This window comes from Brachypodium distachyon, chromosome 1 (assembly GCF_000005505.3).
Source record: "Brachypodium distachyon strain Bd21 chromosome 1, Brachypodium_distachyon_v3.0, whole genome shotgun sequence".
Classification (NCBI taxonomy): Eukaryota; Viridiplantae; Streptophyta; class Magnoliopsida; order Poales; family Poaceae; genus Brachypodium; species Brachypodium distachyon.
In genome coordinates, this window is record NC_016131.3 from 54,508,319 (window position 1) to 54,525,311 (window position 16,993).

At 46.1% G+C, this 16,993-nt stretch overlaps 2 protein-coding genes, 2 long non-coding RNA genes and 1 other non-coding gene across 6 annotated transcripts; 3 read left to right on the top strand and 2 right to left on the bottom strand.

Moving 5' to 3' along the window:
• Nucleotides 1-977: 977 nt before the first annotated feature.
• Nucleotides 978-1,976, top strand: LOC112270212. Its single transcript, XR_002962610.1, has 2 exons — nt 978-1,204; nt 1,346-1,976. It is a non-coding gene; the product is annotated as an uncharacterized LOC112270212 (long non-coding RNA).
• On the bottom strand, nt 1,817-4,478 carry LOC104581704. Of its 2 annotated transcripts, none has more exons than XR_002962609.1 (5): nt 4,167-4,478; nt 3,818-3,900; nt 3,381-3,714; nt 2,930-3,037; nt 1,817-2,127 (listed from the first exon to the last, which is right to left on the bottom strand). It is a non-coding gene; the product is annotated as an uncharacterized LOC104581704 (long non-coding RNA). The 2 variants fall into 2 exon arrangements; XR_729807.3 differs by having other exon boundaries at nt 3,818-3,897; nt 4,167-4,477.
• A 3,992-nt stretch (nt 4,479-8,470) lies between these two features.
• Nucleotides 8,471-9,060, top strand: LOC100841763. The gene is made up of 2 exons (XM_003557459.3): nt 8,471-8,607; nt 8,691-9,060. The coding sequence occupies exons 1-2, from the start codon at nt 8,482-8,484 to the stop codon at nt 8,919-8,921; spliced, it is 357 nt and encodes a 118-aa protein (XP_003557507.3). The 5' UTR covers nt 8,471-8,481; the 3' UTR covers nt 8,922-9,060.
• Nucleotides 9,061-11,234: 2,174 nt separating this feature from the next.
• Nucleotides 11,235-11,327, bottom strand: MIR7756 (microRNA MIR7756). The gene has a single exon (NR_127045.1). It is a non-coding gene; the product is annotated as a microRNA MIR7756 (primary transcript).
• Nucleotides 11,328-13,475: 2,148 nt separating this feature from the next.
• LOC100839777 lies at nt 13,476-15,639 on the top strand. The gene is made up of 2 exons (XM_003561317.4): nt 13,476-14,782; nt 15,266-15,639. Exons 1-2 carry the CDS (start codon nt 13,606-13,608, stop codon nt 15,322-15,324), a joined length of 1,236 nt encoding a protein of 411 aa, XP_003561365.1. The 5' UTR covers nt 13,476-13,605; the 3' UTR covers nt 15,325-15,639.
• The last annotated feature ends 1,354 nt before the right edge of the window (nt 15,640-16,993 follow it).

The following is a 16,993-nucleotide window of genomic DNA, read 5'->3' on the forward strand; positions in this document are numbered from 1 at the left end:
CTCCTCTGAGCCCACGCGGTTGCTGAGCACCGAGAGGAGGACCAAGAGGAATGTAGTTGTTGCAGCACAAATCTCCACGGCGGCGGCAGCTTTTGGTGACGGGCTGACGGCTGAGATTCAAGCGGCGCCTCCGGCCATGATTCCTGCGGGAAACTGGTTGACGAGGTTTGCGGGGGGGGGGGGGGGGGAAGGGTCGCGCGCCCCGACGACCAACAGCGGGGGAGGATTAGCAGCTCAAGGAATTAGCAGCAATAGCTCTTCTTTTCCTCTCCCTCTTCTCTGTTCTGACGGTTGGAGGTGGAGAGAGGAGAAAGATCGGGGAGAGGGGGGGGGGGGCGCTTCACGTCAGCCGGTAACACATTTAGGACCTGTGATGAATCACTTAAAAAGTTTTAGGACTCAGACGTTCATTTTTAAAGATTTGGGAGTAACTTGACCCCTTACAAAAAAATTATGACCGCTGGTGTATATTTTACTCTTCAGTTAATTCCAACATGTTCCACCAATGTATTTCTTACCTCGGTCGTGGTATTTCATTAAAAAAATGTAGTGACTAATGAATTGAAAAATAATGAAATACAATAAGAAGAAAATTAAAAAAAACTTCTTGAAAAAAATATTGGAAGATATTCTAAAAATACATGCATAGGAAGAAAAATTAAGGAGGCGCCACTGACACGACCTCTTGCGTATCACGTTCTAACCTTGCTTGCAGCACCCGCACAAACAACCTCCGTGTCTTCTTTTCTTCGGGAAGGGAGAAAAAGAGAACCTTCCTAAAAAAAAAGTATTATTTTCCTTGGAATGGGCCGCCCGCAAAACGGAAGCACGAAATAGAACGGGCCGCTCCCGAAACGGGCCTGCAGCACCGAAGTGAGCAGGCCTTATGCACGGAGATTGTTAATCAAATTTGTCCGAATTCTTGTCGAAACGACATCTTCTAGATCGAGCCGTGTTCGTCTTCGTGTAGGTCTCGATCTATTATCCCCCTGGCCTATAAAGAGTACACATAGATCGGATCTGATCTAATCTGATCTCGATTGCTCGCACACATACGAAGAGACGGTTAGATCGATCGGCCGAATTTCGATATGGGATCCTTCTTCTCTTCTCCTGTGGCCGTGGAGGAGCAGGTCCCCAAAGCTCATGAATGGGGCCTGCAAGGTTGCACGACTGAAGAACTCATAGACATCCTCCGCCGAGAGTACGTCGTCCCTAACTTAATCCCTCTCTCCTCAATTCCAAATTCTTAATCTGTTATCCAAATTCTTGGTAGTACTAGTATATAAATTGGACTAGAGAGAATGAATCGCGTGACAATTTGATTAACATGGAAACATTCCAGGTTCAAGTGTCCTCCAGATGCGGTGATGATGAGGCCCCCCTGCCCATGTGCGGGTTTCTGCAACCAGATTTCTCGTAACACCTCATCGTCGTCATCTCATTTTCCTTCTGAGATTGGACCTGTCGCCATAGCTGCGCTTCGATCAATGTCGAAGCCACCCACTAAACTGAACGTCGTTCAATCCGTAGATTTGGTGTAATTTTCTGGATCATTTGTTAGAGATATATGTACCTACTCGGCTACTCCCTCTGATATATTCGAGAACATTCATTTTGTACTTTTTTTTAAACTTGGTTCATATATAGGTTTAAAACAACAAGTTTGTACATGAGCACAAATTACAAACGGAAGGATTTGAGGCCATTGATTGACGAAGAAAAAAGAATCTTGAACATGAAGCTCAAGAAAGGCAAAGGCTATGACCACCCCACCGATGGTGCTGTTGTCCAAGGTGTGTGTGTGGCAAGGACAACATAGTGACAGATCAATACCAAAGGACTCACATTTGACAATTCGTAACATAGCCCGAAAGCATATCGAAGAATTTTCCAGCTAAACCTAGAGATATGGAACCCGTACCAAAAAAGCGAAATTCATAAGATATAATTGGATATAATTGCCTCCTAGATCACACCCCGTAAAACAAATTCTCTCATATGACAATATTATAGCAGCATATCCTTTCAAGACGAGGTGGCTTCCTTTAGGTACGAAAGGAGATCAGCAAGGTCATGTAGCTTCTTCACCCCAGGGAAGACCATCTTGCAGGTTCTATGAATGTACTGCATGAAAATAACAAAGTTCGTGTTATACAGATAACATTCTAGACTAGAGATATTAGAACGACATGGTATATGATATCAGGACACCAGCTAGAACATGATTCAGGGATTTCAAAGTAATTACTAATTAGTAACTGTAAACAAGCTTATAGCTCTCAAATGGTCAAAACAGCAGTAGATCGAAGAACAAAGGTAAAAAGAAGTCAGATATCATTACATATGCAACTACTCTAGCAGAATCAGCTCCCGTCGTAACAAAATGTCAATCACGCTAACTATCCATGCCGGCTTTCATTTCTCCATTGTACATCTCCTAACTACCATTAAGAAGGCTATGTGCTCGATATAAATCCGTTTCACGCCTTTTGAACATTAGCAGATTGCGTCAAATACAAAATCTTGTTTAGTGTGTTGTAATGATTAGGCTGGGAGCATATTAGGATGTAAATGGCCGGAGAAAGATCTCATCCGTTATCTAAAAAAAATACACAAAGATAGGCTCCCAGTTGTTTAAAGGGTCTACAAGACCAAAAAGAAAAGCTCTCACAAGCTCTAAGCTAAAATATATGTCAGTACTTATTTTTGGTTGAGGAACCAAAAATTAATATGGTAAATTTGGTGCTCAAAGCATATTTCTGTAATTCTATCAAAAAATTAAAACAACAAACATAATCTAAAGTAGTTAAGCTTTTTATTAAATTATCTAGTTATATGAACGGCAAAGAGCACATGTACTGGTACCTTTTCAGCATGTTAAACACAAGGAGAAAAACCATGAGATGTTTGGTATTCGAGAAATTACCAAAGTGGAAGCTGCAGCTCTCAGTCCCACCCAGTTCTATCACCAAATGTTGCTTGTGCACCAGAGCTTGTCGGTGTCGTACCTCATTGGCCTTCACAGCTCATTGCTCTTGAAGATTAAAAAAACAAGGATCTTTAGAGCACCCTTGATGCATGTTTTTGGCTTGGATTACTATAAAAGATAACAATGCTAAGGTACCAAAGCAATTCCACACCAGAAAAATAAAAAGTAGGCCAGTGCACTGCTATGTATGTCTTGAAATTTTTTATGGCTGTACAATATCATGAACTCTTTCTATTATGTAGTTCAAGCCCTCAAGCTAATGGAAGTCACAAAAATTCAAAAATGTGAATTCTATCACTCATATGCAAGATGAAGGTACATAATCACAAAACAAATGATGTGTGTTCCAGTAAACGTAGGTAAAATAAAAAGTAAAACCATCTGCTACCTTGGTATGGGAGTAACATCTGATCAGATGCTAGATCTGTTGGGAAAGCTGGATAAAGAAGATTGGAGTCCCAAAGCTAGCTAGGCACAAGGTGCTGGTCCACTACACATGCTTATAATCCACAGAGCTATTTAAGACAAAAGACATACAGTATCACAAATAAGACGGAAGAGGAAACATGCTTATATGAGGCGCTCCCAACAGCTAATGAACACAAAACAGCACATCATCCTCCAATCCTTCAATATCAGCTCTGGTTTGGTTTGCCACATAACCTGTTTGCTACTCCAGTTGCCTCCCAGGAGCTGAGCCTTGCGGCTCGACACAGCGGTTGCTTCAGAAGAAGAAAAACAACACCAGTAACAGCAACCAGTTTCAGTTTTGGTTCAAGAATGAAGGAGTGTGTAGATGCATGGAACTGGGAGTATTTTAATTACCTCTACTGTTGAGGCCTTCTCATCGGCTGGGCCCTTCAATTCCCTTCCACAATGTCATATATAGTACTTGAGGCCATCAGCTGCTACCAATACCAATAATCTCAGATCAGTTTTACTCAGATATCGCAAAAATGAGGTTCAATTTAACTAATACAGTGAAGACTCATGACTAATGAAGCAAAGCCTAATAATTTTGAATTTAAACTGAATTTGCAATTCCAAATATCATACTCCGTATATGGCTTGACAGCAGAAGTCTGAAACTAACTAGCCTTGATTCAGTGAGCAATAACTTGTGGACGAAAAAAAAACAGAGCAGAAACGGAGAAACCGGCGGTGCCGCCCATACGTAGGTGTAGTTGAGTAGTCGCTGCGGAGAGCCTGAAGAACCACCGTTGCTAGCCCGCCGCCGTACTGGACGAGATGAGGCGGCGGTCGGAGGGGGAGAGGAGGCAAGCTCCGCGGGAATCCATGGCCGGTGCGAGGAGGAGGGGGAGAGGGAGGCAGCACAGCGGGCAGAGGAGGTGGCGCGGCAGACGGAGGGGAATGGAGGAGAGGGGCGGCAACGAGGCGGCGAGCCGAGGGGGAGTGGAGGTGGCGCAGCAGGCGGATCGAGGGGGAGAGGAGGTGACGTCCGGCCACCAGAGGGGGAGATCTTTCTTCCGTGCGTCGATCGTCACTGAGTCTGGAAAATAGGAGCCATTGATCATTGCTGATCGGACGGTCCAAAATGATTGGATGAGAAGGATGATAAGCCGTGTCTTTGTACTTGCAGAGTATGAATCTAGGAAAATAGTCAAAGAGAGATAGTTCTTTGTACTTTCAGAGATATGAATCTAGGAAAATAGTCTTTGCACTTGCAGCTTGTTGGTTGGGGTGTAATCCGGTTGTGGATACACCCGATGTAACACTTCTTTGATCAATGAAATCTTCTTTTCTCACGAAAAAAAGAGATAGTGAAACTCTCAATGGTTGTTGCATATAGGAGTGGCAGATTCACGTTTAAAAGTATGTACGCTCGATTAGCTGGATGGGGTCTTGATAGATCTTTCAGCATTTGTGGAAAGCTAAATTGCATTTGAAAATTAAGATTTGGATGCGGTTAATTTGGCACAATGCAATTGCAACTAAAGATAACATAAAGAAACGAAACTGGGTGGGAGACTTTAAATGTAGATTATGTCCTCCGGTGAAACATAGGACGCCTTTTCTTTGAATGTGCCACGGCAGGTTACGTGTGGAGTGTCATTAGCAAGTTTTTTTGGGGCGGATTTGGTACAACTGTCTACCTAGCTTGTGCGCAAGCTAGATCGGCTTTGCTAGCATCGCCTTCAATTCAACCCCTCCCACACATCCTCCGCCTCAGAAAACTATATATGATGCTGCTACATCAAATGGCCGGCAATGACACTCTAGTAGCTTGAGCCCCTCCTCGTCATCTGTAATTTGGGGAAGATTTTGCTTCGGTTGGTGGCTTGGTGCGCTAGTGAAGGGAGTATAAAAACGGTTACCATGGGTATGTGCCTTTTTTATTTGCAGTGATCAGTCTAGCTAGCTAGGTAAAAAGGAGTGATCAATCTTGGGTAAAAAAAATCTATTTGGAGTAATGAATCTAGATTAAAAAAAAAGAACAAGGGTGAAGTGATGTACTTCCTCCGTCCATCTGTATTGGGCGTACTAATTTTTACACGAATACCTATGAGCTGAGCTGGCATGTTACCCTATAAAATTCGTAGCCTGGCCCTAGCACGCAAGATTTTCTACCTAGCCTGGCCACTGCATGCACGGAGCTATTGGCCTGTTCACACGGGTGCAATTATTTAATAGGATGTCTCCTAACATGCTAACTAGATTCAGCGGGGCCTCATACAACGGGACTGCGCGATTTGAATAGTACGTCCCCATAAAAGAGGACGGAGGGAGTATCCAGATAAAAACAGGTGGAGTGCATATGGCACGATCGCGAGCGAGAGACACCCATGAGCTTGCTTGCGTACCTGCATGGCACGGTGACGTCACGAGCTATGAGTCCAGTCGTCACGGGATCCAATCAATTTTTCAAAAGAATATACCGTTCGCAAAAATCAGAATCTTAGAAACGATCGATAATGAATCCATTCTAGCAATTTGATGATGAGACTATATCTTGGCGATCTTTGAGGTAATTATAATGCTCAATGGAGGCTTGATTCGGGCTTGGTGGGGAGACACACGCAGTGATGAGTGATGACGTGTTGTGTGTCCTTGTCGAATGGTTGCATCTAAACAGACACAATTACGAGATATAATTACGAACGCAAAACATCGATCCCGAACGTATGAACTTAACCGGTTCCCAAAGCAAAAACAGTTTACGTACGTGCCAGCGTCCAAAACCGCTAGAGGGTATACGAGAATTAACGACGAGCTCAAATTAACCGGCAAAAAAATTAAGAGCCCCACACGCGCGCCTCTACGCGAACCGTTTGCGTTCGTTCGATTAGATATAATCGTGTTAATACCGAAAAATCACGCGCGGCAGTTGCCATCCTATCCCAAAATTTCCCATAACCAGTTTCCACGTGCGCGCGCTCTGGCCTGCAAAGGAAATGAAACACGGCCCAACTTCGAAATTAACCGCCGGCACGTGCGTGCGAGCAACAAAGGATGCCGGCGCGCGGCAACCGCCGGCCAAATCCTCTCCAACAGTCGCGTCCCCGGCCCCGGCCGGACGCACACGCGCGCGCTAACTCCCGCCCCTTGGCGCCATATTTAAAACCGGCCCCTCGCCGTCTCACTACTCACCGTGGCCAAAACACAAGCGCTCTCTTCTCCAACAACTCCGGCGAGTCGCTCGACCACCATGGCTAACCAGCACAACCACCACGACGACGACGACTACATCGACGAGGAGGCGATGATGAACTTCGTCAGCGGCGTCATCGTGGATCCGTACGAGTTCCCCGTTGAAGACGAAGGCCGTCTTCACGACGATCCGGCGGCGGCGACGCATCCGGTACTGCCGCCCGTCGTCGCTGACGACCTGCCGCCCGACGTCCTCCTGGCGGAGCTCTCCGACCACGTGCTGCAGAACGCTCATGATCACAACCAGCAGAGGCCCGGCAAGGCGCTGGCTTACGAGTTCCAAGGCCAAATGGAGGCCGGCGGCGGCCAGTCGTCGTCTTCCGCCGCCGCATACTGCTTCGATGACGATCACGTGCAGATGCAGCAGCAGGTCCAGGCGACGACGACAGCGACGAAGCCAATCTCCATCGAAGATTACCTGCAGCAAGTGCCCGGAGAGTCTCCATCGGCGTTTCTTGATGATCAATTAGTGTACGTCGGCGGCGACTTCCACGACGTTCTGCAGGAGATCCAGGGCCAGAGCCAGGCGGCGCAGCCATCATCCGATCACGTTCTGGGGTTGGCGGCGGTGGCGGCGGAAGAGGAGTTATGTGTGTACGACTCCACCGACTACGACAGAATGCTGCACGAGTGTTGGATGGCCTGCGGCGGCTACACAGAAGAAGAGACGCCGGCATTGCCGGGCTCAGGAGACGACGACGAACAGTTCTTCAGCAGCCCTTCGACTGACGACGACAGCCCTCCTCCGTTTCTCGACTCCTTCTTGCGAAGTGGTCTCACTGATGTTGCCGACGTACTCATGAGGGGTGAAGTCAACGACGCTAGCGGCGGCGGCGGCAATGGTAACGACCCACAGCAGGCGGCGGGCTTCGCGGACGATCAATTCAATTTTGTGCCGTTCGTGCCGGGGGAAGTGAACTGCGGCAACTGCCATGTCGTCAGGGAGATCGACCACCGAAGCGGTCAGCATATTCCATATCCATGGCTCCATGCACAATTTAATTTATACACATTATTACATAGCTTGATCGCAATGTGCCTTGATTAATTTCGTCTTGTTTAATTGCAGACAATCGAGTATTGCGCCTACTTCTTCACAGTGCGGCGCCTGGAACATTTGAGCATGCGATAATTGATCGCAAACACGGCGATGACGACGGAGAGCCTTCCAGGAGCGAACTGCTGTACATCAAGTAAGTGTCCGACACATATTTTATGCATGGAAGAACGGCGTATTTTCTTATCTCTGAAATGCATGTCCTAATTATTCCACTTCATTTTATGCTTCAGTCTCCGTGGGCGTACGCAGGAGTGGGTGCTCAGCTTCATGGCAAACTTGGTTGAGAAACTGGGGAACGATACCAGTGCTACACTGGAGGATAACTCCTTCGATCCCTTCCACGTAGCGGCCGCGAGCTCCTCCCCCAACCCCAACCCCAAAACCCCCAAGCCCAAGCCCAAGCCCCCGTACCCCAACCCCCTACACGTGCCACTGGAGAATGGAATGCTGAAAATGATGTTATACCCTTCAGATATTCGTTAGTAAACCTTTCTGGCTATATCTATATCTAAATCTATATCTATATATCGATCATATATGCAATCGTTTTTTGTATATATAAACCATTCATGTATGTGCTGCAGATGGTGTACAGCCGCCGGACGGTGCAAACACCATCGACGATACCCCATTCTATGTAACTATTCTCGAGTCTTCGCGTGTCCCCCAGCCTGAGGCGGAACAATCTGGTCAGAATGCTGACGTACTCCCTAGCATGCTCACTGGGCAGCAGCAAGTGATTATAACAGAAAGTCTGACCATGGAAGAGATGAAGCAGTACATACAAGAGCAGATGGAGAAGGCCCGAGAGGAATTGAAAGTACCTTCTGCCGTGATCAGGAAGTTTTGTCGAGAAAATTCAAGCTATACCTGGATACGTCTCAGGGTATGTGTGCGAAAAATTGTCCATACACATGCATGATTTTTGTTCAACACATTTTGATGTGTCATTTGGTTTTTCCTCTGCAGATACGGAAGTTAAACAGAAAGATCATTAAACTCGGGATGTCATCACAGGACAGTGTGAAGAGAGCCGTGATAGAGAAAGCTAGGCAGATAACCAATGGCTATGCGGTTGAGAAAGCACACCTGAAGGCTGATATCATGAGGGGAATGAAGAAGGAAAGGGAGAATAATGGTTGTACTAGCTCCCGGCCTGTTGACAACAATAGCAACGAAGCTGGTCCTTCTGGCACCTGAAACATCTGGGGATCTCATCGTCCGATAGTTACACTACATTCTAATTTATGTCGATCACCTAATAATTTGTATTTCAAACAAATATCGATGTGTGTATAGTAATACAAAATAGGACTGTACCTCAATAACTCTTGTAATATATATACATATGTAATATTGTAAGGAAATTAATTGTATCATATTTCATTATTGCTGCTGTTATGATATACCTTGCAATTGCATATCATGACAGGAAGAACGACCATCTTCAACATGCAACTACAAGAAAATATAGTAATATTGCAAGTTAGTCACTTTAAGTTGTTTGGAAGCCTGCTCTTGCTAACTTGCTATCTCCTCAAGTTAGCACGTTCTGAGAATTTTTATTCAGCTGCTCGATCAGTACTCATCAATCTTGTGCCACTCCCAGAAATTTATATGATCTCTTTTGATAATGTTTATTAATTTCAGAGACATATATATTTTCGTCTGCTTCCTGTACTTGTCTATAGTTATTACCATGGTTTCTGAGTTCCTCTTAAAATGGTCCTAGGTTTATCGGCCTAGCAGAAATGTTACCATGGCAACATGTGAGTCTATATATTGAATTCTTGCAATCTTATACATTGGTAATGCTTGAGTCTATCTTGAATTCTTGCAATCTTATACATTGGTAATGGTTCTTCTCATTTCTCTCAAGTTTGGGAATAACAATATGAAGGTTGATATATACTTATTATGTTGCTCTTATCTAAGATTCTGAAATGTTTGCAAAGTAATGGTAACCTTTAATGATGTAATGCCGATATAATTGCTCTCTTATATATGCCGTTACTGATCCAAGGTCTCTATTTGTTTTGTTGCAGCATATGTCTACTCACCAACCAGTGCATGCGGACTAAAGAATTTCAGTTACCAATCATCCTTGGCTGCTAAATTTTAGTCACCAAGTTATACTTAAAAGCTATTGGCTTTAGTTTTTTTTAGCTAGGGGAAACAATAGGCATTTGCCTACGTACTGCAAATATATTAATAAGAAAATATGCACAGGAGCAAATACAAAAGAGAGATGAAAAAAGAACAAGCTAAGTTCTATCTAGACATCTCAATCCGATGCTTGAAATTGGCATGTTGTTTAGTTACCAAAGGTTGTAATGTTGGTCACTAAATATCTTTACTGACTAGAATGTAGGATTTGTAGCCACCAAGAAGCGATAAAAATAGTTTTTTTTTTCGATGATAGCAGACCAGTACTAGGCTAATTAATAGTCACATTTCGAGTAGTATTGAACAATTTAGGATGAAACATATTTTTGTCGTATTGTTTTCGTCCAATAATTTCCCTGCTGCACCCCTATCCCTGCATCGATCCTCCGGTGGTGTCAACACTGCTGAGATGTGAGAAAGTTGGCGAAGCGGCACTGAGGCTCGAGCTCCCTTACCTCCATGATGAGGCGCTCACGTGTCGGCTGGACAGAAGTTTGGCTCGCCAGCCACACAAGTAGTGCACACCATCACTCCTTTTGGATTTAGTAAAACAGTCTGACAAAACGCATACATCAATTAATTGAACAACCCAAAGTAAAAATATGCGAGGGTAATCCTTAGTAAACGCAAATTTCGAGCATTTATGGGTCGATATCCCCATGGAAGAGAGGAAGCAATGGCTTTTGTTGAGATGCTGGCGGATGAGGTTTGATTCATATCACATGTGCTTTCCGTTATGCTTTCCTGGATTTATTCCAGGTTTTAACCAACGTTGTGCTTTCGGTGGAAGTGACGTGTCCGTCAACTACGAGACGCCTGTGGTAACTTCGTCAATCTCAAGATGATCGGACGGTGGCTTAGTCTCTCGGAGATGCTCATAGGAGTAAGGTGTGCGTGCGTGCGTTCATAGGGGTGGGTGTACGCCCCTGTGTACGAGTGCTTGCGTCTGTACTGCGTTTCCTAAAAAAAACTTGTCGTTTGTGCTTAGTTTGGCACTTCTTAATATGCTGTCGTGTTCATTTTGGTGGATTATGCATGTCACTTGCAATTATGTGTTGTGGTTGCCATGTTCAAAAGTATTATTTGCTTGTGGTCAGAATTACTATGATGTTGTGGTTGTTGTGCAGAATTTTTCAACATATTCATGTCCTCTTAGATTTATTAAAATGTTACACAATGCAAATACACATTTAGCATAAGTGTAATCATCATATAGTTTCAATTCATCACTTTGGCCATCTAAACAGGATTTGACATTGAACTTCAATATTAAGTATTCGTTCTGAATATCTAAACATCTTAACAAAAATATTGTCATCCAACCTCAATATCAATATCCTATGATATTGGCATTGGAGCCAATTCAATGCCAACATCTCCAATGTATACATGCAAACAAAGCAACATCGAAAGACTTGGCATTGCATTGGTTTCAACGCCAATATCACAAGATATTGATATTGAGATTCAATGCCGATATTTTTGTTTGAATGTTTAGGTATTCGGAGTCCAAACTTGATATTGAGATTGAATGCCAAATCCTGTTTGGATGGTTAGTGTGACGAATTGCAGTTATATGAGTATGATCAATATACTGTTTAATACACATTTCAAATATATTTGAATAACTATATATACATGACAATAGAAAATAACAAGTAAATATCATGTAAAATGGCCGCATCATTTTTATAACTTTACAAAAACATGGAAAATATACACAACGCTGTAATCTTGACATTGCAGGCACAACATTGAAGTCTTCCTAAGCTGCAGAGAGAAAAGAGATATCTGCAGAGAGAAAAAGGAGATGAGAGGGTGGTCAGGCCAGAGAGAAGACAGAAGAACAAACTGATGATGAGAAGAATTAATCATCGTGACTGGAATCAACATCTCCCATCGCTTTCAAGTAGTGTGTTTGCTCAACACACGAATTTCTACAGTTGGACATGCGCCAGAGGCAGGAGCTGGGTCAAGACGCCCCCTGAACCTGCAGAGAGAAGGGAGATGAGAGGGTTGACGCCGGGAGGGAGGGCCATCGGAAGGGAGGGGCGGGAGACCACCGGCGCCTGCCCAGTCGGAGGAAGGCGGAGCTGCTCCCTAGGGCGCCGCCGCTGCTCTGGGTGGAAGGTGCGCTTACCGGTGCTGCGCCCAGCCGGAGGAGGAGGAGGGAGGGCAGCGGGACGGGAGGTCGCGGGCCAGGCTGCGTAGAAATTATGCTCTGGCACAGAAACGAGAGAGATGAGAAGGAGGACGAGGTCGTCAGGCGCGGGGCTGCGACGGGGCAGGAGAAGTCCGCCGGCGCCGGAGGAGGAGGATGGAGGAAGGGCTGCTACCTGCGCCGCAGCTGCGGGCACCTCGTGCGGGAGGGAAGGGGACGGAGCACTGAGGTGGGGAATGGAGGGGAAAAAAGAAAATTGCTTCCAGCGAGGGTCGAACCCGGGTGTTGTGGAGCCGTTCTGAATGGCAAGCGATGTCGAGGCCTACCCTTCGGAATTGTGCCATCAGGATTCTGTACCACGAGACCAGACGCAAGATATCGAGCCCGAATGCGTACATCGAATGCTTCGACCAACCAAACGGGCTGAATCGTGGTATTCGGGATATGTCCAGTTCCAATGTCCAATACCAGGACTCAATGCATACATCCAAACACATTAGTGTCTCTTGTCACAGGAGGAGGCGCGGTGGTGGATGAGGACGAGGAGGAATTGGTGCGGCAAGCGGAGCCAGCGGTGCTACGTACGTCCGGTAGTGCTACAAGCGGAGGCGGCGGTGCTGCTAACGGCGACCGGCGGCAGGCTCTGCAATCCGGTGATTGATGCCTGATTGTGCTGCTAGTGGCGGCTATAAATGCCCCCCGGTAATGCTGGAACAGGAGGCGGCGGTGCTTCGAACCACGGCAGGTGGTGTCGCGAATGGCCCCGGCAGTGCTGGAATAGGAAGCGTCGATGCTTCGAACGGCGGCCGGCGGTTCTACGACCGGCGGTCGGCGCTGCAATGACCGACGCTGCTGGGACGGGAGGCGGTGCTATGAACCACGGCCGGTGCCAAAACGGGACGATGGTGTGGCGAACGACGGTGCTGCAACGGGGTGTCTATGCTGAAATCACGGCCGATGCTACTGCGAACTGATTCAGCTTTAGTTTATATGAGAGGATGCGGATCCAGCAGTGCACCCATCAGAGATCGGTGCGTTTTATTGCCCCACGAACGTCTAGCACGGCCTAATGTTATTGCCCGGAGACAAACTTGATGCCGTGAAATGTGGAAACAGTCAAACTTTGTTGTCAAATAGCTTGAACTAAATAATTTGGAGCGCCGAAAATTATCTGACGCAAACCTGTGGATTTTAGAAAAACAACAGACCATGTGGTCATATAGAGTTTTCTCTTCGTTCTACCCGCAAAAAAGAGGAAGAATTTCTCTTCGTTCCATCAATAAAATCTGAAAATAACTTATCCGCCGTTCCGACTCTCAGCTCATTTGGCGGGAAAGATTTCCTCCCGCGCGTAGTGCCGCTAGTTCGGTTGGCGGCAAGGTTTGAATTCGCTGCCCGCCAAACGGCGTAGATTTATAATAACGCATCGGCCCATTCGTCTCCAATCTGCTAAACCCTTCAACGAATCCACGCCCTCTCCACACGACGCGCCCGAGCCCCTCTCCCATGCCGGTCGCCGCCGCTCCCTAGTTCCTAGCCTCCACAAAGCCTCAAACCATGGACACGTCAAGCGCAGCAACCATCCAGGTAACGGACGGCGTGCCCCCGCCGAAGCGGCGGCGCCTCGCGCAGCCGGTGGCGCCGCCACGGACCATCGCCGACATGGCTCAGGAGATCCTCCTCCGCCTCCCGCCGGGCGAACCCGGGTGCCTCGCGCGCGCCGCCCTCGTCTGCAAGCGCTGGCGCCGCCTCGTCTCCGACCGGGCCTTCCTCCGCCGCTACCGCGCATTCCATCGAACACCTCCCATGCTCGGCTTCGTCCTCAACCTCAAGCAGCACTTCCGCGGCATGGCCGAGCTCGTCCCCACCGCCCCCTCCTTCCGCCCCGAAACCGCGTGCTACGAGGGCCTGAACGTGCTCGACGCCCGCCATGGCCGCGTGCTCCTCCGCACCTCCGAGCTTGGCTCCCGCCAGGACCTCGTCGTCTGGGACCCCATCACGGACGACGAGTGGGAGATCCCCCGCCTGCTGGTCTACGCGCTCGGTTTCAACGCCGCGGTGCTCTGCGCCGCGGCTGGCTGCGACCACCTCGACTGCCGCGGCGGCCCCTTCCTCGTGGCTCTCGTGGGCTCCAGCGAGCGGGGCATCACGTTTGCCTACACCTACTCGTCGGAGGCCGGCGCGTGGGGGCAGCGGATCGTCATCGAGGAGCCGGCGTTCGTCGACGAGCAGCGGCCCAGCGTCCTTGTGGGTAACACTGTCTACTGCTCCTGCGATCCGCAGATCAATTTCAAGATCGTGGGGTATGACGTCGCCGCCCAGAAACTATCCATGATCTGGCCGCCATCCCAGCACGATGAATACTGTAGCTGTGCCATCATGAAAGCTGGGGATGGCACGCTGGGGCTCGCCGGCGTGCAGGTTGACAGCTTCTTTTGGGAAGATAATACGAGTGCCAGGCTCTACCTGTGGTCGATGAAGGCTGGTCCAGACGGATTTGCGGAATGGACACAACGCAGAGTTATCCGGCACAAGACGCTGCTCCGCACCCGTGGCCTCTCGACACCGCCTCAGATCGTCGGCTTCGCAGATGGCCACGACCTCATTTTCGTGAGGACAGGTAACAAGGTGTTGTCCATGGACCTCAAGTCAGACCATGTTCGTCAGGTGTACGCCTGCAGGTCAAGGAACTACGACGTCACTATCATTCCGTACATGAGCTTCTACACTCCAGGTACAGGTTATGTATGTCTGCTTGGTTGTGAATCGTGATTCCTGATATGTGAATATTTGCTCAGGCTGCTAGTAGTATTCCCATTACACACACAAAACTACATACTGTTGAAGACTGCAATGCCATATGCACTGACTGGCTCCTAAAAAAAAGAAAAGACAATGATGGCTTGTGAATATTTAGACAGACTACTTAGTATCCAAATTACCACATAATTGTGAAGATTGTAATCTTATATGCATCTACTTACTCCGGCCTATTGGCTTGTTTTTGTCTGTTTGAGGCTTTCAGCCTCTTAAGGAATTGTTTGACTCAAATGGGCGTGTAGACACTAGACAGTTCTTGAATTTGGTTAGATATGACTAGGAACTGGAATTGGCTAGATATAACAATAAATAATGTGAATGATTGAAATTCCATACCTCATAACTGCAAATTTAGAGCTATAGCATGGCCATAAGTTCTAACACTATATCTTTTCAGATCATGCTACAGGCTCAACTGCCATCACCATGAGGGCTCGCTGTCATCCAGTAGCATGAACCTGCTGCCGTTGGCTTGTTGAAGATGATGTTCTCAGTATTTTGCTTTCAGTTGGACTGTTTAAGTAGCTAGGCCGGAAGTAAGTCGCCAAGGTTGAAGTTATTATATTTTGTTGTCAACGTGGCAGTTGAAACAAGGGAAAGAGTTATGTAAGCATGGTCAATTTATTATGTTCTGTTTGCAGTTTGGTAGTTTAAGCAAAACATGATGGTCATTTTGTACTTAGTAGTTTCTCTTTCCATTGAACTGTTCTGGATTATTGCAATTAGTAATATCTATGAGTCAGATTTATGTTTCTGGTTCTCTTCAGCAAATGTTTGTTTCATGCTTTGCAAGCTCACATGAAACTGATATATGCTATGAGTTTAGCTTCCCCATTTCAAAATAAACCTCTGGTTTATTTACAATACCATTTCTTGAAGGAGATTGGCCTACATAGTAGTTCCAGCCTTTCTGGCATACACTTGGAACGCTGTAATCGCTGCTGCCATTATAGTCGTTGCCACTCTGGCACCGCTTGTGCTTGGCCTCTGTGGTTTTAGCTGATGCTTTCTTAGTAATTATTTACTTTGATAATTTTTCATTACTATTGCTCCCATTGATGATAGTGTTAGATTTACGTTTATGATTTAATAAGGGATACTTATGTGTGAAATTGGAAGATTCCTTCAAGTGCTGCCATCTTTACACTGGAACTGAACATCATTTCCTGCCTTTTAGTATTTCGTGCTGAAGCAAGGGACAATCTGCGATCATCAGTATTTAGTGCAAAGCACAAGATATAAGAGAATTTAGGATGCTAGACTCGTTATGTTTTGGCTTTTATTTTCCGATCAGAAGACACAGAGTGAAGCCATTCTATAGAAAGGGCCATACGAGTCATCTGACATGTATGCTTTTGTTTACATACATAAATTGGAAGTTTGAATGCATCTAAAATTCTCAGACCCAACGAATAGAGGGTACCATCTCTTCTGAAAAAGACTATGAATAATCTAATCTTTTCAGGTTGAAGTTTCTTCCTGATAGTGTGGTGCTGTTGGAATTACTAAACCACCAACAGAATGTTTGTTCTCAAATGTTTCTGGTAATGGGACTGGTATAACTGGTAATGGAACTCAAGTACAGTATTTGTCAAGTACTTACACATGCAGTCAGGCCTGAGTCAGCAGGTCCATCCACACCAATACTCGGATGAGATGTGAGATGATCTTTTCTAAGGTAGCATGTCTACATGTTTACCTTTTATTTTTTCCTGCTGGTAATAACACATGCTCATGTTTACATGTTCAGTTAGATGTTTTCCTCGGCTACTTATGGTACGTGCTACCCATTTTGCATCTGTTATGGCGTACAATGACATATTAATTTGATGTGGTGTATTATGCCTCACTTTTGTTGCCTCGATTTTGTTCTGATAAGAACACAAGCTCATCTTGCCTCTCTTTTTTTGTCTCTTTTTAGTCCTGATAATTAAGAACATTTTTTTATCACACCTTGGTTTGATCCTGAATTCAATAGATGCGTACCCCTTTCGTATCCTCGTTTTGTTGCTTGCCAGAATAGATGCTTAACTTGGTTTAACCCTTTGTTTTGGTACTGGTAATATATGCTGCTGCAAATGATGGTTTAAACAAGTGAAATCCATTGATGGAAGTCTGAGAAAAA

Coding starts and splice junctions, on each gene's coding strand:
- LOC100841763 (XM_003557459.3), top strand. CDS start 8,482: ATGGAAGAGATGAAGCAGTACATACAAGAGCAGATGGAGAAGGCCCGA. Junction 8,608..8,690: donor ATACCTGGATACGTCTCAGG/GTATGTGTGCGA, acceptor TTTCCTCTGCAG/ATACGGAAGTTAAACAGAAA.
- LOC100839777 (XM_003561317.4), top strand. CDS start 13,606: ATGGACACGTCAAGCGCAGCAACCATCCAGGTAACGGACGGCGTGCCC. Junction 14,783..15,265: donor CATGAGCTTCTACACTCCAG/GTACAGGTTATG, acceptor ATATCTTTTCAG/ATCATGCTACAGGCTCAACT.